The 25488-nt window shown below is 35.0% G+C and overlaps 1 protein-coding gene across 1 annotated transcript; it reads left to right on the forward strand.

Moving 5' to 3' along the window:
• Positions 1–925: 925 nt before the first annotated feature.
• LOC310943948 (WD repeat-containing protein 19-like) lies at positions 926–12792 on the forward strand (the record flags this gene model as incomplete). The annotated part of the gene is made up of 36 exons (XM_083909644.1): positions 926–931; positions 1625–1716; positions 1823–1888; positions 2068–2193; positions 2270–2385; positions 2492–2607; positions 2704–2784; positions 2968–3080; positions 3558–3731; positions 3816–3886; positions 3969–4141; positions 4339–4459; positions 4542–4648; positions 4743–4859; positions 5043–5198; positions 5322–5469; positions 5554–5767; positions 6346–6505; positions 6693–6803; positions 7112–7221; positions 7345–7402; positions 8342–8488; positions 8579–8661; positions 8742–8825; positions 8908–9054; positions 9240–9364; positions 9486–9595; positions 10071–10139; positions 10220–10297; positions 10406–10502; positions 10586–10710; positions 11158–11239; positions 11349–11499; positions 11605–11728; positions 11819–11895; positions 12678–12792. The coding sequence occupies 36 exons, from the start codon at positions 926–928 to the stop codon at positions 12790–12792; spliced, it is 4050 nt and encodes a 1349-aa protein (XP_083765770.1).
• Positions 12793–25488: the final 12696 nt, after the last annotated feature.

Here is a 25488-nt window from a genome sequence, read left to right on the forward strand (position 1 = left end):
TAATGCATTCTTTTTCAAGTCAGTCTTTTATCCAGACTTTGTAAATACAAACAAATGATATAGTTTTTAATCAATGCAATAAATCCCTGACCCAGTTAAATTGTGGTGAGGTTAAACCCTGGGGAAATTGATTTTTATAGTTTTTATAATCGATTTGTGTGCACCTGGATTTTTATACAAGGATCTATGGAGAAGTTACAGGCCCAAAGGACATTTGAGGAACAGTCAGTCACTTGCAGGAATAAGTTTGTTGTGTAATTGTGCAGTTAGTACTTGATCTTGTTTGAGTCCCAAAGTCTTGCAGATATTGCGGGACACAATTATGTAGCTGTGGGACATTAAAAACTCCTGAAATAAATAGGTGAGATCTAAACTTTAATGAAGTGTGTGTGACAAATCAGTTTACAGCAAACTGTTTGAGAAATATTAAACATGTTTACCTGTTACCTACATGTTTGAGGTCAAATAAACACCCAATAAATGGAAAAATGTGTCCTTTTCTGTAGGTTTGTGTCCACAGTTTACATTGAGACAATTTTAGATTTTACAGCATTTTTGATTATTAGCATACAGTATATCAGTGAATGGAAAATCAACATTTGATTTGATTTATACAAGGGAAATCAGGCAAAAACAACCGTAAATGGCGTCATTATACTTTTCAGCTTTCTGTATTCACTGTCGGTTGGTTCAATCCAAAGCTAACGTGCCATCGGTATTCATGAAATCCGCTAGCGCACGTCAGTAGCGTACTCCCAGCATGCCTTTCGCGGTTGCTCTATCCAATGAGACACGGCTCCTGGCTCGTAGCTGTTGCTATGACATCGCCTCGGCAGACGCTACACAGCGATGCATCGTGGGATTTTCACAACAACAACGGAAGATATCGACGTAAAGTTGGAATAGTAAACTAAATGTCACCAACATGAAGGTAAGGGCAAACGAAACAGTTGGAAACAACACCGTTGTTTGTGTTTTTTTTGTGGAAAAGTTATAAAATAATGAACGAGCTTCGCGAAACCTGCTAGCTGTTTGCTAACTGGAGTGATTAGCTTGGCGACTTGTTGAGACTTGGCTGATAAATTACGTTTTCAAATGTCAGCATGAACTAAACAGCACGACCATACGTTTGAGTCAACAAATTATGAACAAAGCAACGTACTGTTTGTCTCTGTGTAGCGGGCAGAACATCACTGTGACAGGGTTAGCTGTGGCAGCTCTGTTGCTAGTCTGGGTATCATTTTAGGCAGCTTACTCTCTATATATAGAAGGTTTAATGAACAATACAAATATCTGGTTTATACTGTATGTATATCTATGTATACGTATACATAGATATATGTATATATACTGTAAAATATGTATTCAAATTCATACTGATTATTGCCTCCCTCACACAATTCACATAGGGTTTCTAGCAATTTTACTGTAGAAACTTTAATTCAGCTACATATTCAATACTGATATCTGGCATTTTTTTCTGTAAAATATGACAAAGTGACACAAAACACAGGATTATTGTGCCCGACCTAGTTGGACAATGATGTTACTTGTATTCCTCTCCTGCAATGATACCTTTTCTTCCCAATTTTATTTACTGACGACAAATCTTTTGTGTTCACAGAACGTTTTCATTCTCTCTGACAAAGCCTGGGCAGGTTCTAGTCTACTGTACAAGTGGCAGAGAACCCTTGGTAATTACATCGCCGTAGCAGGGTGAGTCAACGTCTGTGAGATCATTGAAAGTGATCTGTATCTCGATTTCCTTTTATATCAGAATCGTCTTTATATGCTCTCAAGTTAAAATGCATTTCTTACACAGCCAAGACAATTCAGTGAAAATATTTGATCGACATGGACTCAAGTGGACTGAACTCAGCCTTCCTGGGTAAGTGTGAGAACAGTTGAAGTAAGAAACAGCTAAAAGGAGCAGTAATGTAGTTAATTAGAAAGCAGAAACAGAAAAGTCTTTGATTTTAGATATCTGATTTCAAATATGACTCCTGGGTTATTTTATTTTCTGTAGAAATGTATTATTCCATTTCAACTTTGCCAACTTTGTGTTAGACGCTGCGTGGGTATGGACTGGGATAAGGATGGAGACATTTTAGCCGTGATAGCTGCAAAATCCAGTTTCATCTACCTCTGGGACGCCAGTGTGAACAAAACATCCCAGATCGACAGCGGCATGAGGTACGATATCGTGCGTCACATTTCCAAAATGTAAATGTCTCTGGTTTGAATACAAATATTATTTTCGTTGCAACAGAGATCAGATGTCGTTCATCTTGTGGTCAAAGAGCAGCCCGTTGTTGGCTGTCGGGACAGTGAAAGGAAACCTGCTCATCTACAATCAGCAAACTTCACGCAAGATCCCCGTACTGGGTAAAACACAGGGAATATACTTTAACACAGAGTTATTGAGAATGTTTTTTTTAAACCCTATTAATCCATTTTGTTGTGCTTGTTTCTCTCTCTCTTTACGTGTCAGGCAAACACACCAAAAAGATCACCTGCGGCTGCTGGAGTTCTCAAAATCTCTTGGCTCTAGGAAGTGATGACAGCACACTGAGCATCAGCAATCACGAGGGAGACACAGTCAGGCAGGTAGTGATGCAGGGAACATTAATAATATCAGCCTTAACTAGAAAGATCATGAAGAACATGGAATCCTCAGTATTTTAATGTCTTCTCTCTTGCTAGACAACACTTCGTGGTGAACCTGCTGAAGTTTACTTCTCAACCATGAAGACGGATGAAAGGTCTTCTCAAGGAGAGGGCACTGTAGGTCTTCAGCTATTTTCCCCTTTACCATTGTCTTCCATTCTCTGATTGTTATATGCAATGTATAATTTGCATTACAGACAGTATTTATTACATCTTATTTAAAATCCTGTTCCTGTTCAATCCTTCTGGGTAAAGATTTGGCAAAGATGTTTACTTTACTTTCAACCTTTTATCCTTCAGGTGAGCGTGTCTGTGGACAAGAAGATTTTGATGCTCTTCAATATCAATGACCCTGATAACCGGATAGAACTGACCTTCCAGCGCCACTATGGAAACATCGTGTCATATCGCTGGTATGCACACGTCCCCACACACACATATACTACCGTTCAAATGTTTGGGGTGTTTCTGTTTTCCATTAAAAGTCAGATTTTTATTCATCAAAAGAGTTGCAAAATGAATAGAAAATACAGTCAAGACATTGACAAGATTAGAAATGATGATTTTTATTCAAAATAATAATTTTGCCCTCCAAACACAAGGGTTTTCAAGGGTTTTCTAATCATCCAATAGCCTTCTAACGCCATTAGCAAACACAATGTACCATTAGAACACTGGAAACGGCCTCTATACACCTATGTACATATTCTATTAAAAACCAGACGTTTGCAGCTAGAATAGTTGTTTACCACATTAGCAATGTATGATTCATTTAATGTTATATTCATTGAAAAAAACCTTCAAAAATAAGTACACTTCTAACTAAGTGACCCACAATAACAACAGTGAGATGAATGTATTGAAGTTAGTTCTCTGCTTCCTCGTCACAGGTACGGTGATGGATATATCCTCATTGGATTCTCCCATGGATACTTTGTGGTCATCTCCACTCACATCAGGGAGATCGGTGAGGAGCTGTATCAGGCTCGTAACCATAAAGAGAGTCTTAACAGTGTGGCTATCTCGCCGACGTTAAACAAGGCTGCGTCCTGTGGGGACAACAGGTACACGCCCACTTTCAAAACAGACACAACTTTTACTTTTACTGTTTGTTTATGAGCATGAATGCTACATGTTTATTGTTGCAGCATAAAAATCCACGAGCTGTCTGAGCTCAAAGACATCAGCAACGTTCTTCGGTTGGACGATGAGACTAAAGGTGAGAGACAGTTATCTAATCAAAGGGTGTTTTGACTCTTCCTACGTCACCTTATTCTGCCTGTCGCTCTCTGCTCCGTCAGGTCTGGACCAGCTGAGCTGGACGGACGACGGCCAGCTGCTGGCTGTCTCCACACAGAAGGGGACGCTTCACGTCTTCCTGACCAAACTTCCCATCCTGGGTGACAGCTTTGGTACCCGTGTGGCGTACCTCACCTCTCTGCTGGAGGTCACTGTCTCCAACCAGGTGGAAGGAGTGAGTCCACACACACTTGTTACACATTTGTTAGTTGGAGGGTTTGTGTTTGTTCACAATATCTCTGTGAGACCCGTAAAGATCAGTGTAAATCGGCATAATTACATTAAAATGGTGAGATAAAGTAAAAATACTGTGTCAGTTGTGTTTCTACAATACAGTAGACAGTATTCTCTCTGATGTCCTGTGTTCTCCAGGAGACTCCCGTGGCCATAGAAGTGGACGTTGAACCCACTTTCATTGCAGTAGGTCCGTATCACGTCGCCGTGGGGATGAACAACAGAGCCTGGTTCTACGCTTTGGTCGACCATGAACCTGGTACATGTCTTTAAATATTAACTCTCACTAAAATATCTGTGATTTCAGAGGTTTTACTGGATGATTTTTGTGTATCGCGCAGGTTTTAAGAAGCTAAAGGACTTTGAGTATTTGGGGACAATCGCCCGCATGTGCCTTAACTCGGACTACGCAGCAGCGCTGTTTGAGGGAAAAGTGCAGCTGCATATGGTGAGTCTGACGGTGTCTGTACATTCATTTATTTACTCATAAATAAACAGGCTTCACTCTATAATAATGTTAGTCTTTGTGTGTGTGTTTTTAGATCGAAGGCAAAAACCAAGAGGAAAAGAATCAGATGAAGTTGTTTCCAGACGATGAGAGAAAAGGTCGGATCCTCTGCCACGCGCTCACCGCTGACTTCCTGTACTACGGCACTGATGTAAGACTCACTCACACATTAGTGAAGCTGCAATGAATAGAATAGAGTTTTATCTCAGTTTCCTCTCCTCTGGATATTTACTACATGGTTTAGTTTTGTGGGCTTAAAATTTAGTCACTCAGTGACATTTAGGACACATTCTCAAAGACTAATTCTGGTCTTTAATCTAATCTTAATCTTTAGTCGGGTAATGTGGAATGTGTCTTGCTGGAGAACTGGAAGACGGTTGACAGCTACAGTCACTCTGTGGGCGTGAGGAGAGTTTTCCCCGACCTGAACGGCACGTGGCTGGTCTTCATCGACGATAAGAACAGCGGCTTCCTGCTCTCCCCTGTAAATGTAAGTCCATACACACACGGCATCTTTGAATACACGCATCCTATTAAACAGAGCACACACTGAGAGGTTTGCCACATTAATATGACCATGTGAACACAACATGATTTAAAATGACCGTTTCAGGCAAAGGGCTCCTGCTTTGAGCTGCCCAACTTCTCTCCCACCATCACCGGAGTGCTGTGGGACAACTGGCATGCTGACAGAGGAGTGTTTGTAGCGTATGACAGCGACAAGGTCTACACCTACGCCCTGCATAAGACCACCATTTATGGTACGTAGACCCTCGCATCAGAACCCCATACTAAAAGTTCTCAGAGGAACAACAAATGCTTCGACTCTGTTTCCTCCTCATCAGGCCCTCAGGTGGTGTCGGCCGGCAGCACCGCGCTCCTGTTCTCCCAGAAGCCTTTGCTCTTGTACAACGGCGAACTGACGTGTCAGACGGCGAGCGGCAAGACCAGCGAAGTGGCTCTGAGCACACACTCCTTCCTGAAGCGCTCCACCAGCACGTCGACAGATTCACCGACGGGGATCAGCGCACAGCTGAGCCAGGCTCTCATGATCAAGAGGTCAGAGGTTTATATTTTTATAGTAATTTTGGGCGTGATCACTATTTTTTTACTGCTATTTTGTGGGGGGCTGAGGTCTGCGCACTCCGAGTGCTTTTCTAGTTTTATTCATTTATCTCTGATATGCAGCACTTTGCTTCAGCCTTTGTTGGTGTTTTTAAAGTGCTTTATAAATAAAGTTGGATTGGATTAGATAATTCTGTTCAAGAAGAAGTCACATTTAAATAAAGCAGTGATTGTCAGTGATGAAGTCTTTTGTCACAAGTCAAAGGAATATTCATCACAATGATGTTATTTACCAATTTTTGTATATCATAGATTATCAAGAACCAAGGTGAAAAGTTAATAAATAAATTCAAAGATAAAAATGTGTGATAACAGCATCTGAAACTGTCTTACAAATGTAACACAGCATAGTTCAGTGTATAGTTGTTATACATTATGCATATTCCATATAAAATAGTTTTACTTTTAACCCAGTGTGACGGTAATATTTTTGTATAAATGCACATTTTCTGAATCAGTTTCATGTATTTTGAGAAGAAGATGCCTAAATCTGTGCACGTGTTCTCCTGCAGGTTCCATGAAGCCTGGGACTTGTGTAAATCTGCAGGCAGCGATGCAGACTGGGCAGAGTTAGGTAAAGCCTGCCTCGTCCACATGGAGGTCGATCTGGCCGTCCAGGTCTACCGCATTAGCGGCAACGTTGGTATGGTCCTGTCACTGCAGGGTATCCAGGTACAAAACACACACACACACACACACACACACACACACACACACACACACACACACACACACACACACATACACACACACACACACACACACACACACACACACACACACTCTCTTTCTACTTTAAAACAACAATTATCCTCATCTCTGTCTTTGTCTCGATCGTTGTCTTTTTCACTCTGTCCAGGGCGCAGAGGAAAGGAATTTACTGGCAGGACATTTGGCCATGTTTCTCTGTGACTACAACCTCGCAGAGACTCTGTATCTGTCCTCCAGCTGCCCAGTCGCTGCCCTGGAGGTTTGTGTGATTTATTTAAGTTGAAACACGTGCAGTAAAAATGACACAGCAGACGTGAACCCCCAATAATCATCAATAATCATACAATTTTTTATGTGTTTTCCATTAAAAGTCACACTTTTATTCATTTTATTCATTTAAAGAGTTGTAAAATGAATAGAAAATATAGTCAAGACATTGACTAGATTAGAAATAATGATTTTTATTCAAAATAATAATTTTGTTCATCAAAGAACCAGTAAAACTAACTTAACCGTTTCAGTACATTCTTACAACATTAACTGTGTGTGTGTGTGTGTGTGTTTTAGATGAGGAGAGACCTGCTGCACTGGGACAACGCTCTCATGTTAGCCGAGCGGCTCGCAAACGACCAGATTCCTTTTATATCCAAAGAGTATGCTGTCCACTTGGAGTTCATGTAAGTTTTTATATATATATATATGTATATATATATATGTACATACAGTATATACCAAATAACACTCTGTACAACTGATCAGTCTACCTTATAGTACATCTACGTCTGTCTTTCTCTGTGCAGTGGAGACTATGTGAACGCACTGACACACTATGAAAAAGGCATGACGCACAATAACAAAGTAAGTGCAAAGATGTGACTGTTTGTACTCATTACATTACATGACATGCGCAGACGGCAGTTTGATTAATGCATCACAATCCATTTCATTAGTTTGGTCCATTTCAATATGATTGGATGGTATTTTTTTGTTGTTTTTTTTTTTTTTTAATTTGGGAGCTCTTTCACATTGTATAACTGTATAATTACAGTAATAAGAGACATATCATCTTTATACATGCACAGAAAAAAATAATATGGGTTCAAAACTTTGCATTCCTTCATCTAAATAAAAAAAAGTCTCTTTCTGCAGCGGTCCATTTAATTTGACCTTAAAATGAAAGGGACTGCTCTAGAAAGAGACTTTTTTGGAATAATATATAATATAATTATAATAAAATAAGTATATCAAACTATATACAAATAAATAAAATAATAATAATAAATAAAATGTTTAATATCATAATAAACTTTGTTTCATTTAAAAATAAATGAAACAAAACAATGTCACACATATTCATTCATCTTTGATATTTTCCTTAAACATACCCTTCTTATATAACCAATTTCTTAAAGAGACGACTAGTTGGAAGGTGTTTTTAAGGCCTGTTCTTTTCCACAGCGACAGACGTTAATACAGTAAAGAAAATGCTCGAGAAAATGACCTCCCACCCTACCTTTAATAATAAAGATAAGACAAATGCAGGAATCCCTTCCTTTTCACCATAATTTGAGATAAAGGACATTCCCTGGTCAGATGTTAGAGCTTCTTCCTGTTTACACTTAACCGCCTATCCATTATATTTAGTTGAAAATGTACATAGAGACAACTGCCTCGGCTTTACTGCATATCAAGCTTTCATCTCATGACTCTCTTGAGGTGATAGCAGTGACAATAAAGGGGACGAAGGGGGATGAAATAAATGAGAATTGACACAGCCGTCTTTCTCCCACACTGTAGTTCCAGGAGCACGATGAGTCGTGTCAAGGCGGCGTCGCCAGGATGTCCATTAGGATGGGAGACATCAGGAGAGGAGTCGCACAGGCCATTCAACACCCGAGCAAAATCCTCAAGAAGGAATGTGGAGCCATACTGGAGAGCATGAAGGTAGAGCGAGACGAAATGTAGAATATTCCACATGTTAAACTATCATATCATATCTTTTTCTTATTCTTCTTTTCTTTCGTTTTCTTATAGCAATTTTCTGAAGCTGCTCAGCTCTATGAGAAAGGCCAATACTATGACAAGTCTGCTTCTGTCTACATACGCTGCAAGAACTGGTGAGGCAAGCGTTCAACAAGTCCCTCTTCTCTTTTATTTTGCTCTACGTCTTTTAAAAAAAATGTCATTCCGTCATCAGGACAAAGGTCGGAGAGCTGCTCCCACATGTCTCCTCTCCAAAAATCCACCTGCAGTACGCCAAGGCCAAAGAGGCAGACGGCAAGTGAGTGTTTTACCTGCAATGTCTCATCAGTGACGACCATAAAATCACTGAAGCTGAATCAACTGACCATTTGTACATACAGGTACAAGGACGCAGCGCAGGCCTACGAGAGCGCGAAAGACTGGGACAACATGATCCGAGTGCTGCTGGATCACCTGAACAACCCAGAAGAGGCTGTTCGCATCGTCAGGGAGTCGCAGAGCATCGACGGAGCCAAAATGGTTGCCAGGTAGGAAATAGACCTCAACAAATCCCTGTGAATGTGTTATTGTAAGAATGCCTATTTGGGTAGCCCATGTATAAAATGGAAAAGCTTTGGTCTTAAAATAAAAGTTGTTTTATAACTTTAATCACTTGGTGACTTCAATAACTTAAAATCCCTGTGTTACTCTTTCTATTCCTGTTGTTTCTCAGGTTCTTCCTGCAGTTAAACGACTACGCCACAGCCATCAGCTTCCTGGTTCTGTCTCAGTGCAACGACGAAGCTTTCCAGCTGGCACAGCAGCACGGACAGATGGAGGTTTACGCAGACATCATCGGTCAGTCTGAAAGGGTTATTCTGTGGCTACAAGAACTAAACTGTTTTTATTTTAAAAGTGATTATATGTCTTTAAGGTGAATATTTATACATAACTGCTTGTGTGTGTGTGTGTTCATCAGGCTCTGAGGCGACACAGGAGGATTACCAGAGCATCGCTCTCTACTTTGAAGGAGAGAAGAAACACCTGCAGGCCGGCAAGTTCTTCCAGAAGTGTGGGCAGTACAGCAGGGTAAGAGCTTTTGTTTTGTTCCTTTACAGGATTAACTCCACTGTCAGCTTCAAGGCTTTCTTCATAGAAAAAAAACTTTTGGAAAAAAACTTTTTAGGAAAAAAAGAAACGTTGGAATAAAAAACTTTTTTGGAAAAAAAAATTTTGAAAAAACTTTTTTGGAAAAAAAAATTTTGAAAAAACTTTTTGAAAAAAAACTTTGAAAGAAAAGTTTTTCTGAAATATTTTTTTTTGGGGAAAAAAACGTTTTGGAATTAAAAAAAAAAAAAAAATTTGGGAAAACTTTTTTTGGGCAATAAAAACATTTTCTGGAAAAAAAAAAATATATTTTGAAAATTAAAACTTGGAAAAAAACTTTTTTTGGTTAAAACTTTTTGGGATTATTTTTGAAAAATAAAACCTGGAAAGTTTCCTTCCAAAGTTTTTGGAAAAGTTAAACATCAGTGACTGTTTTTTTTTTCCTTTCTGTCCTCAGGCCCTGAAACATTTCCTCAAGTGTCCCAACACTGACGACAACCTGGCAGTGGAGATGGCCATTGAGACGGTGAGAGCCGTGTGTTTTTCTCTTTAAAGGGACATGCAGCGTATACAGTTTTCAGAACTGTGTGTTTGTTTGTGCCTCAGGTGGGTCAGGCCAAAGACAGCTCTTTGACCAATCAGCTGATAGATTACCTGATGGGGGAGAGTGACGGTATGCCCAAGGTAAGAGACGTTAATGTCAGTTTGACTGGAGAAGTATCAGCAAGGTTAATACGCGTAGGCCAGTTTTAAACGTATCACTTGATCGTTTTGTGTCTTTTATCTCCACAGGACGCCAAGTACCTGTTCCGTCTCTACATGGCGCTGCAGCAGTACAGGGAGGCGGCTCGTACCGCCATCATCATCGCCAGAGAAGAGCAGTGTGCAGGTGCAACACTGACGGCAACAAAACAACAACAACAACATATAATGTGATAACAACCATAATCGTGTTATCCGTTGCTCCTGCAGGAAACTACCGTAATGCCCACGATGTGCTGTTCAGCATGTACACGGAGCTGCAGGCCCAGAAGATAAAGATCCCGGCGGAAATGGCCACCAATCTGATGATCCTCCACTCCTACCTGCTGGTGAAGGTCAGAGCAGTTGAAGTTGATCACATTGACAAGATTAGAAATAGTGATTTTTAATCAAAATGCTGTTTTCAGCTGTGCTAACATCGTTGCTCAAGGGTTTCCAAGGGTTTTCTAATCATCCAATAGCCTTCTGACGCCATTAGCAAACACAATGTACCATTAGAACACTGGAAATGGGCCTCTATACACCATTAAAAAACAGACATTTGCAGCTAGAATAGTCGTTTACATTCACAATGTATAGAGTGTATTTATGATTCATTTAATGTTATATTCATTGAAAAAGGTGCTTTTCCTTAAAAAATAAGGAAATTTCTGAGTGAGCCCAAACTTTTAAATGGTAGTGTACCTTTAGGAGAATCACCCGTCAGTCGCAGAGTTCGCAATGTCGTACTAATAATAATAATAAATAAATAATAATGTTCTTGTGAATGTGTTCCTGTGTAGATCCATGTAAAGAGAGGAGATCACCTGAAAGGAGCGCGCATGCTCATTCGTGTCAGCAACAACATCAGCAAGTTTCCAGCACGTGAGTCGACCCAGAATTTTTTTTTTTGAATTTCTAATTTTGGTGAAGATTAAATGAGCCTGATATTAAAAAAATAAATCTCACTCTTCTTTGTGTGTTTATGTTGTAGATGTCGTTCCCATTCTGACATCAGCAGTCATCGAATGTCACCGTGCCGGCTTAAAGAACTCGGCCTTTAGCTTTGCTGCGATGCTGATGAGACCAGAGTACCGGAACAAGATCGACCCAAAGTACAGGAAGAAGATTGAGGCGATGGTTCGGTGAGTGACCGGTGTCTTACGTGTCCTGTTCTGCTCTTCCACTCACTTATTTGTCTGATTCTGACGATTTCTTTGGTCTCTTACTTTCCTTTGCCCGTTCCACAGACGTCCAGATACATCAGAGCTGGAGGAGGAAACGACTCCGTGTCCCTTCTGTGGCTTTCAGCTACCGCAGAATGAGCTGCTGTGCAGTTCCTGCAAGAACAACCTGCCTTACTGCGTCGCCACGGTAGAAAAACCTCCTTAACTTTAGGCACTGAGTGTAGCTATGAAAAAAATAAAAATGGTGGTTTGATTTTGTTCCTTTTTTTTTGTTCAGGGTCGTCACATGCTGAAAGAAGACTGGTCTGTGTGTCCTCACTGTGAATTTCCTGCTCTCTACTCGCAATTCATTCTGTGAGTAACACACAAACACAAAGACACATCTTTGATATGCTTTTCAAGACATTTTGTTGTGACAGTGAACACTGAGTCAGTGTAATAGAGTACATACATGACATTTGAACACTTACCAAAAAATGGTTTTACGGTCAAAATCTAAATTTGTAGTAAGTAGTAAGTAATTAAATTTGGTAAATTAAGTAAAGTACATTTTGGACGACATACTAATGTATGACTTTTTTATCTAATTTTGGACGACATACTAATGTATGACTTTTTTATCTAATTTTGGACGACATACTAATGTATGACTTTTTGGTCAAATTTTGGACGACATACTATATTATGACTTTTTGGTCAAATTTTGGACGACATACTATAGTATGACTTTTTTATAAAATTTTGGACGACATACTATAGTATGACTTTTTGGTCAAAATTTTGGACGACATACTAATATATGACTTTTTTGTCAAATTTTGGACGACATACTATAGTATGACTTTTTGGTCAAAATTTTGGACGTCATACTAATATATGACTTTTTGGTCAAATTTTGGACGACATACTATAGTATGACTTTTTGGTCAAAATTTTGGACGACATACTAATATATGACTTTCGTCAAATTTTGGACAACATACTATATTATGACTTTTTGGTCAAATTTTGGACGACATACTATAGTATGACTTTTTTATAAAATTTTGGACGAAATACTAATGTATGACTTTTTGGTCAAATTTTGGACGACATACTAATGTATGACTTTTTTGTTTTTTGTGTTTTTATTTCAGGTTGTTGGACACGGAGACAGTGTGTCCGATGTGTTCTGAGAGTCTGAGTGCCAGTCAGGTGAAGAAGATCTCTGATTGCTCCCAATACCTGCAGACTGATCAACAGGATCAATGAAGACAAAACAATGTTTTATCTGTATATTTTCAGGTGTCTTTGTAAAGTGATAAAAATATATCTACTTAAAATGTACATTAAATAGCAGGTAATTTAAACCAGTTACATGTATGTTGTATCAAATTACTTTTATTTTATTATTATTATTATTATTATTATTACTATTATTATTATTTTCCAAAGCCATAATGGAGAATACAGCTTCTCTTGTGAAAGGAATTTGTTCTTTAAACAAATATTGTGTTTGTAAGCCCAATAATAATAATAACGATGATGATGATGAAGATTTTTAAAATGACACACCTATGTGTGCCTTTTGATTCAGTTATTAACAGTCAGGAAAGCCAGCTGAGTGATGAAGGTTTTGTGGGTTTTTTTTACTGGTTAGTTGAAATGTGATGGCTTTTTGGCATTAAATCAAGTTTTCAAAGATTTGTGCTTGTTTTCAGGTCAGTGTTTCCTAAAATATGATGCTTTTCTCTCACAAATGTCAGAATGGTTATCCAAAATAATTTTTTTAAAATAGACGTGTTTTTTTGTTTTGGGTCTAAATGTGCATCATTTTGAATCTGTGTGTATAGAAGTGCAGTGTGTGTGTGTGTGACGGAAGTTTTTGTTCTCCAAAAATGGTAACATTTTGGAGACATAGTATAGAATGACGTACTACATAGTAAAGTATGACGTTTTTGTCAAGTTTTGGACCATACAAATGGTTTTCAAAAAAATTGTCAGATTTTGGACGACATAGTATAGTATGTCGTTTTTGTCAAATTTTGGACCAAATTTGTTTTCTCCAAAAATGGTCACATTTTGGAGACATAGTATAGTATGACGTACTACATAGTATAGTATGACGTTTTTGTCAAGTTTTGGACCAAAAAAATTGTTTTCAAAAAAATTGTCAGATTTTGGACGACATAGTATAGTATGTCGTTTTTGTCAAATTTTGGACCAAATTTGTTTTCTCCAAAAATGGTCACATTTTGGAGACATAGTATAGTATGACGTACTACATAGTATAGTATGACGTATTGGCAAGTTTTGGACCAAAAAAATGGTTTTCAAAAAAATGGTCAGATTTTGGACGACATAGTATAGTATGTCGTTTTTGTCAAATTTTGGACCAACTTTGTTTTCTCCAAAAATGGTCACATTTTGGAGACAGTATAGTATGACGTACTACATAGTATAGTATGACGTTTTTGTCAAGTTTTGGACCAAAAAAACGTTTTTCAAAAAAATGGTCAGATTTTGGACGACATAGTATAGTATGTCGTTTTTGTCAAATTTTGGACCAAATTTGTTTTCTCCAAAAATGGTCACATTTTGGAGATAAGGTATAGTATGACGTACTACATAGTATAGTATGACGTTTTTGTCAAGTTTTGGACCAAAAAATGGTTTTCAAAAAAATTGTCAGATTTTGGACGACATAGTCGTTTTTGTCAAATTTTGGACCAAATTTGTTTTCTCCAAAAATGGTCACATTTTGGAGACATAGTATAGAATGACGTACTACATAGTATAGTATGACGTATTGGCAAGATTTGGACCAAAAAAATGGTTTTCAAAAATTTGTCCGATTTTGGACGACATAGTATAGTATGTCGTTTTTGTCAAATTTTGGACCAAATTTGTTTTCTCCAAAAATGGTCACATTTTGGAGATAAGGTATAGTATGATGTACTACATAGTATAGTATGACGTTTTTGTCAAGTTTTGGACCAAAAAATGGTTTTCAAAAAAATTGTCAGATTTTGGACGACATAGTATAGTATGTCGTTTTTGTCAAATTTTGGACCAAATTTTTTTCTCCAAAAAGGGTCACATTATGGAGTACTAGTATAGTATAACGTACTACATAGTATAGTATGACGTTTTTGTCAAGTTTTGGACCAAAAAACGTTTTTCAAAAAAATGGTCAGATTTTGGACGACATAGTATAGTATGTCGTTTTTGTCAAATTTTGGACCAAATTTTTTTCTCCAAAAATGGTCACATTATGGAGTACTAGTAAAGTATTAAGTACTACATTGTATAGTATGACGTTTTTGTCAAGTTTTGGACCAAAAAAACGTTTTTCAAAAAAATGGTCAGATTTTGGACGACATAGTATAGTATGTCGTTTTTGTCAAATTTTGGACCAAATTTGTTTTCTCCAAAAATGGTCACATTTTGGAGATACGGTATAGTATGACGTACTACATAGTACAGTATGAAGTTTTTGTCAAGTTTTGGACCAAAAAAACGTTTTTCAAAAAAATGGTCAGATTTTGGACGACATAGTATAGTATGTCGTTTTTGTCAAATTTTGGACCAAATTTGTTTTCTCCAAAAATGGTCAAATTTTGGAGATATGGTATAGTATGACGTACTACATAGTATAGTATGACGTTTTTGTCAAGTTTTGGACCAAAAAAAGTTTTTCAAAAAAATTGTCAGATTTTGGACGACATAGTATAGTATGTCGTTTTTGTCAAATTTTGGACCAAATTTGTTTTCTCCAAAAATGGTCACATTTTGGAGACATAGTATAGTATGACGTACTACATAGTATAGTATGACGTATTGGCAAGTTTTGGACCAAAAAAATGGTTTTCAAAAAAATTGTCAGATTTTGGACGACATAGTATAGTATGTCGTTTTTGTAAAATTTTGGACCAAATTTGTTTTCTCCAAAAATGGTCACATTTTGGAGACATAGTATAGTATGACGTACTACATAGTATAGTATGACGTTTTTGTCAAGTTTTGGACCAAAAAAACGTTTTTCAAAAAAATGGTCAGATTTTGGACGAAATAGTATAGTATGTCGTTTTTGTCAAATTTTGGACCAAATTTGTTTTCTCCAAAAATGGTCACATTTTGGAGATAAGGTATAGTATGACGTACTACATAGTATAGTATGACGTTTTTGTCAAGTTTTGGAACAAAAAAACGTTTTTCAAAAAAATTGTCAGATTTTGGACGACATAGTATAGTATGTCGTTTTTGTCAAATTTTGGACCAAATTTGTTTTCTCCAAAAATGGTCACATTTTGGAGATATGGTATAGTATGACGTACTACATAGTATAGTATGACGTTTTTGTCAACTTTTCGACCAAAAAAATGGTTTTCAAAAAAATTGTCAGATTTTGGACGACATAGTATAGTATGTCGTTTTTGTCAAATTTTGGACCAAATTTGTTTTCTCCAAAAATGGTCACATTTTGGAGACATAGTATAGTATGACGTACTACATAGTAAAGTATGACGTATTGGCAAGATTTGGACCATAAAAATGGTTTTCAAAAAAATTGTCAGATTTTGGACGACATAGTATAGTATGTCGTTTTTGTCAAATTTTGGACCAAATTTGTTTTCTCCAAAAATGGTCACATTTTGGAGACATAGTATAGTATGACATACTACATAGTATAGTATGACGTATTGGCAAGTTTTCGACCAAAAAAATGGTTTTCAAAAAAATGGTCAGATTTTGGACGACATAGTATAGTATGTCGTTTTTGTCAAATTTTGGACCAAATTTTTTTCTCCAAAAATGGTCACATTATGGAGTACTAGTATAGTATAACGTACTACATAGTATAGTATGACGTTTTTGTCAAGTTTTCGACCAAAAAAATGGTTTTCAAAAAAATTGTCTGATTTTGGACGACATAGTATAGTATGTCGTTTTTGTCAAATTTTGGACCAAATTTGTTTTCTCCAAAAATGGTCACATTTTGGAGACATAGTATAGTATGACATACTACATAGTATAGTATGACTTTTTTGTCAAGTTTTGGACCAAAAAATGGTTTTCAAAAAAATTGTCAGATTTTGGACGACATAGTATAGTATGTCGTTTTTGTCAAATTTTGGACCAAATTTGTTTTCTCCAAAAATGGTCACATTTTGGAGACATAGTATAGTATGACGTACTACATAGTATAGTATGACGTATTGGCAAGTTTTGGACCAAAAAAATGGTTTTCAAAAAAATTGTCAGATTTTGGACGACATAGTATAGTATGTCGTTTTTGTCAAATTTTGGACCAAATTTTTTTCTCCAAAAATGGTCACATTTTGGAGACATAGTATAGTAGGACGTACTACATAGTATAGTATGACGTTTTTGTCAAGTTTTGGACCAAAAAAACGTTTTTCAAAAAAATGGTCAGATTTTGGACGACATAGTATAGTATGTCGTTTTTGTCAAATTTTGGACCAAATTTTTTTTCTCCAAAAATGGTCACATTATGGAGTACTAGTATAGTATAACGTACTACATAGTATAGTATGACGTTTTTGTCAAGTTTTGGACCAAAAAAACGTTTTTCAAAAAATTGTCAGATTTTGGACGACATAGTATTGTATGTCGTTTTTGTCAAATTTTGGACCAAACTTTTTTTCTCAAAAAATGGTCACATTATGGAGTACTAGTATAGTATAACGTACTACATAGTATAGTATGACGTTTTTGTCAAGTTTTGGACCAAAAAACGTTTTTCAAAAAAATTGTCAGATTTTGGACGACATAGTATAGTATGTCGTTTTTGTCAAATTTTTGACCAAATTTTTTTCTCCAAAAATGGTCACATTATGGAGTACTAGTATAGTATTAAGTACTACATAGTATAGTATGACGTTTTTGTCAAGTTTTGGACCAAAAAAACGTTTTTCAAAAAAATGGTCAGATTTTGGACGACATAGTATAGTATGTCGTTTTTGTCAAATTTTGGACCAAATTTTTTTCTCCAAAAATGGTCACATTATGGAGTACTAGTATAGTATAACGTACTACATAGTATAGTATGACGTTTTTGTCAAGTTTTGGACCAAAAAAACGTTTTTCAAAAAAATTGTCAGATTTTGGACGACATAGTATAGTATGTCGTTTTTGTCAAATTTTGGACCAAATTTGTTTTCTCCAAAAATGGTCACATTTTGGAGACATAGTATAGTATGACGTACTACATAGTATAGTATGACGTATTGGCAAGATTTGGACCAAAAAAATGGTTTTCAAAAAAATGGTCAGATCTTGGACGACATAGTATAGTATGTCGTTTTTGTCAAATTTTGGACCAAAGTTTTTTTCTCCAAAAATGGTCACATTATGGAGTACTAGTACAGTATTAAGAACTACATAGTATAGTATGACGTTTTTGTCAAGTTTTGGACCAAAAAAAGGTTTTCAAAAAAATGGTGAGATTTTGGACGACATAGTATAGTATGTCGTTTTTGTCAAATTTTGGACCAAAGTTTTTTTCTCCAAAAATGGTCACATTATGGAGTACTAGTACAGTATTAAGTACTACATAGTATAGTATGACGTTTTTGTCAAGTTTTGGACCAAAAAACGTTTTTCAAAAAAATTGTCAGATTTTGGACGACATAGTATAGTATGTCGTTTTTGTCAAATTTTGGACCAAATTTGTTTTCTCCAAAAATGGTCACATTTTGGAGATACGGTATAGTATGACGTACTACATAGTATAGTATGACGTTTTTGTCAAGTTTTGGACCAAAAAAACGTTTTTCAAAAAAATGGTCAGATTTTGGACGACATAGTATATAGTATGTCGTTTTTGTCAAATTTTGGACCAAATTTTTTTCTCCAAAAATGGTCACATTTTGGAGACATAGTATAGAAGGACGTACTACATAGTATAGTATGACGTTTTTGTCAAGTTTTGGACCAAAAAAACGTTTTTCAAAAAAATTGTCAGATTTTGGACGACATAGTATAGTATGTCGTTTTTGTCAAATTTTGGACCAAATTTTTTTTCTCCAAAAATGGTCACATTTTGGAGACATAGTATAGTAGGACGTACTGCATAGTATAGTATGACGTTTTTGTCAAGTTTTGGACCAAAAAAACGTTTTTCAAAAAAATGGTCAGATTTTGGACGACATAGTATAGTATGTCGTTTTTGTCAAATTTTGTGCCAAAGTTTTTTTCTCCAAAAATGGTCACATTATGGAGTACTAGTACAGTATTAAGTACAACATAGTATAGTATGACGTTTTTGTCAAGTTTTTGGACCAAAAAAAGTTTTTCCAAAAAATGGTCAGATTTTGGACGACATAGTATAGTATGTCGTTTTTGTCAAATTTTGGACCAAATTTTTTTCTCCAAAAATTGTCACATTTTGGAGTACTAGTATAGTATAACATACTACATAGTATAGTATGACGTTTTTGTCAAGTTTTGGACCAAAAAAACGTTTTTCAAAAAAATTGTCAGATTTTGGACGACATAGTATAGTATGTCGTTTTTGTCAAATTTTGGACCAAATTTTTTTCTCCAAAAATGGTCACATTTTGGAGACATAGTATAGTAGGACGTACTACATAGTATAGTATGACGTTTTTGTCAAGTTTTGGACCAAAAAAACGTTTTTCAAAAAAATTGTCAGATTTTGGACGACATAGTATAGTATGTCGTTTTTGTCAAATTTTGTGCCAAAGTTTTTTTCTCCAAAAATGGTCACATTATGGAGTACTAGTACAGTATTAAGTACTACATAGTATAGTATGACGTTTTTGTCAAGTTTTGGACCAAAAAAAGTTTTTCAAAAAAATGGTCAGATTTTGGACGACATAGTATAGTATGTCGTTTTTGTCAAATTTTGGACCAAATTTTTTTTCTCCAAAAATGGTCACATTTTGGAGACATAGTATAGTGTGACGTACTGCATAGTATAGTATGACGTTTTTGTCAAGTTTTGGACCAAAAAAACGTTTTTCTCCAAAAATGGTCACATTTTGGAGACATAGTATAGTGTGACGTACTGCATAGTATAGTATGTCGTTTTTGTCAAATTTTGGACCAAATTTTTTTCTCCAAAAATGGTCACATTATGGAGTACTAGTATAGTATAACGTACTACATAGTATAGTATGACGTTTTTGTCAAGTTTTGGACCAAAAAAACGTTTTTCAAAAAAATTGTCAGATTTTGGACGACATAGTATTGTATGTCGTTTTTGTCAAATTTTGGACCAGACTTTTTTTCTCAAAAAATGGTCACATTATGGAGTACTAGTACAGTATTTAGTACTTCATAGTATAGTATGACGTTTTTGTCAAGTTTTGGACCAAAAAAACGTTTTTCAAAAAAATTGTCAGATTTTGGACGACATAGTATAGTATGTCGTTTTTGTCAAATTTTGGACCAATTTTTTTCCTCCAAAAATGGTCACATTATGGAGTACTAGTACAGTATTAAGTACTACATAGTATAGTATGACGTTTTTGTCAAGTTTTGGACCAAAAAAACGTTTTTCAAAAAAATTGTCAGATTTTGGACGACATAGTATAGTATGTCGTTTTTGTCAAATTTTGGACCAAATTTGTTTTCTCCAAAAATGGTCACATTATGGAGTACTAGTATAGTATAACGTACTACATAGTATAGTATGACGTTTTTGTCAAGTTTTGGACCAAAAAACGTTTTTCAAAAAAATGGTCAGATTTTGGACGACATAGTATAGCATGTCGTTTTTGTCAAATTTTGGACCAAATTTTTTTTCTCCAAAAATGGTCACATTATGGAGTACTAGTATAGTATTAAGTACTACATAGTATAGTATGACGTTTTTGTCAAGTTTTGGACCAAAAAAACGTTTTTCAAAAAAATGGTCAGATTTTGGACGACATAGTATAGTATGTCGTTTTTGTCAAATTTTGGACCAAATTTTTTTCTCCAAAAATGGTCACATTATGGAGACATAGTATATTAGGACGTACTGCATAGTATAGTATGACGTTTTTGTCAAGTTTTGGACCAAAAAAACGTTTTTCAAAAATTTGGTCAGATTTTGGACGACATAGTATAGTATGTCGTTTTTGTCAAATTTTGTGCCAAATTTTTTTCTCCAAAAATGGTCACATTATGGAGTACTAGTACAGTTTTAAGTACTGCATAGTATAGTATGACGTTTTTGTCAAGTTTTGGACCAAAAAAACGTTTTTCAAAAAAAATTTCAGATTTTGGACGACATAGTATAGTATGTCGTTTTTGTCAAATTTTGGACCAATTTTTTTTCTCCAAAAATGGTCACATTATGGAGTACTAGTACAGTATTAAGTACTACATAGTATAGTATGACGTTTTTGTCAAGTTTTGGACCAAAAAAACGTTTTTCAAAAAAAATTGTCAGATTTTGGACGACATAGTATAGTATGTCGTTTTTGTCAAATTTTGGACCAAATTTTTTTCTCCAAAAATGGTCACATTATGGAGACATAGTATAGTATGATGTACTGCATAGTATAGTATGACGTTTTTGTCAAGTTTTGGACCAAAAAAACGTTTTTCAAAAAAATTGTCAGATTTTGGACGACATAGTATAGTATGTCGTTTTTGTCAAATTTTGGACCAAATTTGTTTTCTCCAAAAATGGTCACATTTTGGAGACATAGTATATTAGGACGTACTGCATAGTATAGTATGACGTTTTTGTCAAGTTTTGGACCAAAAAAACGTTTTTCAAAAAAATTGTCAGATTTTGGACGACATAGTATAGTATGTCGTTTTTGTCAAATTTTGGACCAATTCTTTTTTCTCCAAAAATGGTCACATTATGGAGTACTAGTACAGTATTAAGTACTACATAGTATAGTATGACGTTTTTGTCAAGTTTTGGACCAAAAAAACGTTTTTCAAAAAAATGGTCAGATTTTGGACGACATAGTATAGTATGTCGTTTTTGTCAAATTTTGGACCAAATTTTTTTCTCCAAAAATGGTCACATTATGGAGTACTAGTAAAGTATTAAGTACTACATAGTATAGTATGACGTTTTTGTCAAGTTTTGGACCAAAAAAAGTTTTTCAAAAAAATGGTCAGATTTTGGACGACATAGTATAGTATGTCGTTTTTGTCAAATTTTGGACCAAATTTTTTTCTCCAAAAATGGTCACATTATGGAGACATAGTATATTAGGACGTACTGCATAGTATAGTATGACGTTTTTGTCAAGTTTTGGACCAAAAAAACGTTTTTCAAAAAATTGGTCAGATTTTGGACGACATAGTATAGTATGTCGTTTTTGTCAAATTTTGTGCCAAATTTTTTTCTCCAAAAATGGTCACATTATGGAGTACTAGTACAGTATTAAGTACTACATAGTATAGTATGACGTTTTTGTCAAGTTTTGGACCAAAAAAACGTTTTTCAAAAAAAATTGTCAGATTTTGGACGACATAGTATAGTATGTCGTTTTTGTCAAATTTTGGACCAAATTTTTTTCTCCAAAAATGGTCACATTATGGAGTACTAGTATAGTATAACGTACTACATAGTATAGTATGACGTTTTTGTCAAGTTTTGGACCAAAAAACGTTTTTCAAAAAAATGGTCAGATTTTGGACGACATAGTATAGTATGTCGTTTTTGTCAAATTTTGGACCAAATTTTTTTCTCCAAAAATGGTCACATTATGGAGACATAGTATAGTATGATGTACTGCATAGTATAGTATGACGTTTTTGTCAAGTTTTGGACCAAAAAAATGTTTTTCAAAAAAATTGTCAGATTTTGGACGACATAGTATAGTATGTCGTTTTTGTCAAATTTTGTGCCAAATTTTTTTCTCCAAAAATGGTCACATTATGGAGTACTAGTATAGTATTAAGTACTACATAGTATAGTATGACGTTTTTGTCAAGTTTTGGACCAAAAAAACGTTTTTCAAAAAAATGGTCAGATTTTGGACGACATAGTATAGTATGTCGTTTTTGTCAAATTTTGGACCAAATTCTTTTTCTCCAAAAATGGTCACATTATGGAGTACTAGTATAGTATAACATACTACATAGTATAGTATGACGTTTTTGTCAAGTTTTGGACCAAAAAAACGTTTTTCAAAAAAATGGTCAGATTTTGGACGACATAGTATAGTATGTCGTTTTTGTAAAATTTTGGACCAAATTTTTTTCTCCAAAAATGGTCACATTTTGGAGACATAGTATAGTAGGACGTACTGCATAGTATAGTATGACGTTGTTGTCAAGTTTTGGACCAAAAAAACGTTTTTCAATAAAATGGTCAGATTTTGGACGACATAGTATAGTATGTCGTTTTTGTCAAATTTTGTGCCAAAGTTTTTTTCTCCAAAAATGGTCACATTATGGAGTACTAGTATAGTATAACGTACTACATAGTATAGTATGACGTTTTTGTCAAGTTTTGGACCAAAAAACGTTTTTCAAAAAAATGGTCAGATTTTGGACGACATAGTATAGTATGTCGTTTTTGTCAAATTTTGGACCAAATTTTTTTCTCCAAAAATGGTCACATTATGGAGACATAGTATAGTATGATGTACTGCATAGTATAGTATGACGTTTTTGTCAAGTTTTCGACCAAAAAAATGTTTTTCAAAAAAATTGTCAGATTTTGGACGACATAGTATAGTATGTCGTTTTTGTCAAATTTTGTGCCAAATTTTTTTCTCCAAAAATGGTCACATTATGGAGTACTAGTATAGTATTAAGTACTACATAGTATAGTATGACGTTTTTGTCAAGTTTTGGACCAAAAAAAGTTTTTCAAAAAAATGGTCAGATTTTGGACGACATAGTATAGTATGTCGTTTTTGTCAAATTTTGGACCAAATTCTTTTTCTCCAAAAATGGTCACATTATGGAGTACTAGTATAGTATAACATACTACATAGTATAGTATGACGTTTTTGTCAAGTTTTGGACCAAAAAAACGTTTTTCAAAAAAATGGTCAGATTTTGGACGACATAGTATAGTATGTCGTTTTTGTAAAATTTTGGACCAAATTTTTTTCTCCAAAAATGGTCACATTTTGGAGACATAGTATAGTAGGACGTACTGCATAGTATAGTATGACGTTTTTGTCAAGTTTTGGACCAAAAAAACGTTTTTCAATAAAATGGTCAGATTTTGGACGACATAGTATAGTATGTCGTTTTTGTCAAATTTTGTGCCAAAGTTTTTTTCTCCAAAAATGGTCACATTATGGAGTACTGGTACAGTATTAAGTACTACATAGTATAGTATGACGTTTTTGTCAAGTTTTGGACCAAAAAAAGTTTTTCAAAAAAATGGTCAGATTTTGGACGACATAGTATAGTATGTCGTTTTTGTCAAATTTTGGACCAAATTTTTTTCTCCAAAAATGGTCACATTTTGGAGTACTAGTATAGTATAACATACTACATAGTATAGTATGACGTTTTTGTCAAGTTTTGGACCAAAAAAACGTTTTTCAAAAAAATTGTCAGATTTTGGACGACATAGTATAGTATGTCGTTTTTGTCAAATTTTGGACCAAATTTTTTTCTCCAAAAATGGTCACATTATGGAGTACTAGTACAGTATTAAGTACTACATAGTATAGTATGAAGTTTTTGTCAAGTTGTGGACCAAAAAAACATTTTTCAAAAAAATTGTCAGATTTTGGACGACATAGTATAGTATGTCGTTTTTGTCAAATTTTGGACCAAACTTTTTTTCTCCAAAAATGGTCACATTATGGAGTACTAGTATAGTATTAAGTACTACATAGTATAGTATGACGTTTTTGTCAAGTTTTGGACCAAAAAAACGTTTTTCAAAAAAATGGTCAGATTTTGGACGACATAGTATAGTATGTCGTTTTTGTCAAATTTTGGACCAAATTCTTTTTCTCCAAAAATGGTCACATTTTGGAGACATAGTATAGTATGACATACTACATAGTATAGTATGACGTATTGGCAAGTTTTGGACCAAAAAAACGTTTTTCAAAAAAATGGTCAGATTTTGGACGACATAGTATAGTATGTCGTTTTTGTAAAATTTTGGACCAAATTTTTTTCTCCAAAAATGGTCACATTTTGGAGACATAGTATAGTATGACGTACTACATAGTATAGTATTACGTTTTTGTCAAGTTTTGGACCAAAAAAACGTTTTTCAAAAAAATTGTCAGATTTTGGACGACATAGTATAGTATGTCGTTTTTGTCAAATTTTGTGCCAAAGTTTTTTTCTCCAAAAATGGTCACATTATGGAGTACTAGTACAGTATTAAGTACTACATAGTATAGTATGACGTTTTTATCAAGTTTTGGACCAAAAAAAGTTTTTCAAAAAAATGGTCAGATTTTGGACGACATAGTATAGTATGTCGTTTTTGTCAAATTTTGGACCAAAGTTTTTTTCTCCAAAAATGGTCACATTTTGGAGTACTAGTATAGTATAACATACTACATAGTATAGTATGACGTTTTTGTCAAGTTTTGGACCAAAAAAACGTTTTTCAAAAAAATTGTCAGATTTTGGACGACATAGTATAGTATGTCGTTTTTGTCAAATTTTGGACCAAATTTGTTTTCTCCAAAAATGGTCACATTTTGGAGATATGGTATAGTATTAAGTACTACATAGTATAGTATGACGTTTTTGTCAAGTTTTGGACCAAAAAAAGTTTTTCAAAAAAATGGTCAGATTTTGGACGACATAGTATAGTATGTCGTTTTTGTCAAATTTTGTACCAAATTTTTTTCTCCAAAAATGGTCACATTTTGGAGTACTAGTATAGTATAACATACTACATAGTATAGTATGACGTTTTTGTCAAGTTTTGGACCAACAAAACGTTTTTCAAAAAAATTGTCAGATTTTGGATGACATAGTATAGTATGTCGTTTTTGTCAAATTTTGGACCAAATTTTTTTCTCCAAAAAT

The sequence above is a fragment of the Microchirus variegatus genome (genome assembly GCF_963457635.1).
Source record: "Microchirus variegatus genome assembly, chromosome: 23".
NCBI lineage: Eukaryota > Metazoa > Chordata > Actinopteri > Pleuronectiformes > Soleidae > Microchirus > Microchirus variegatus.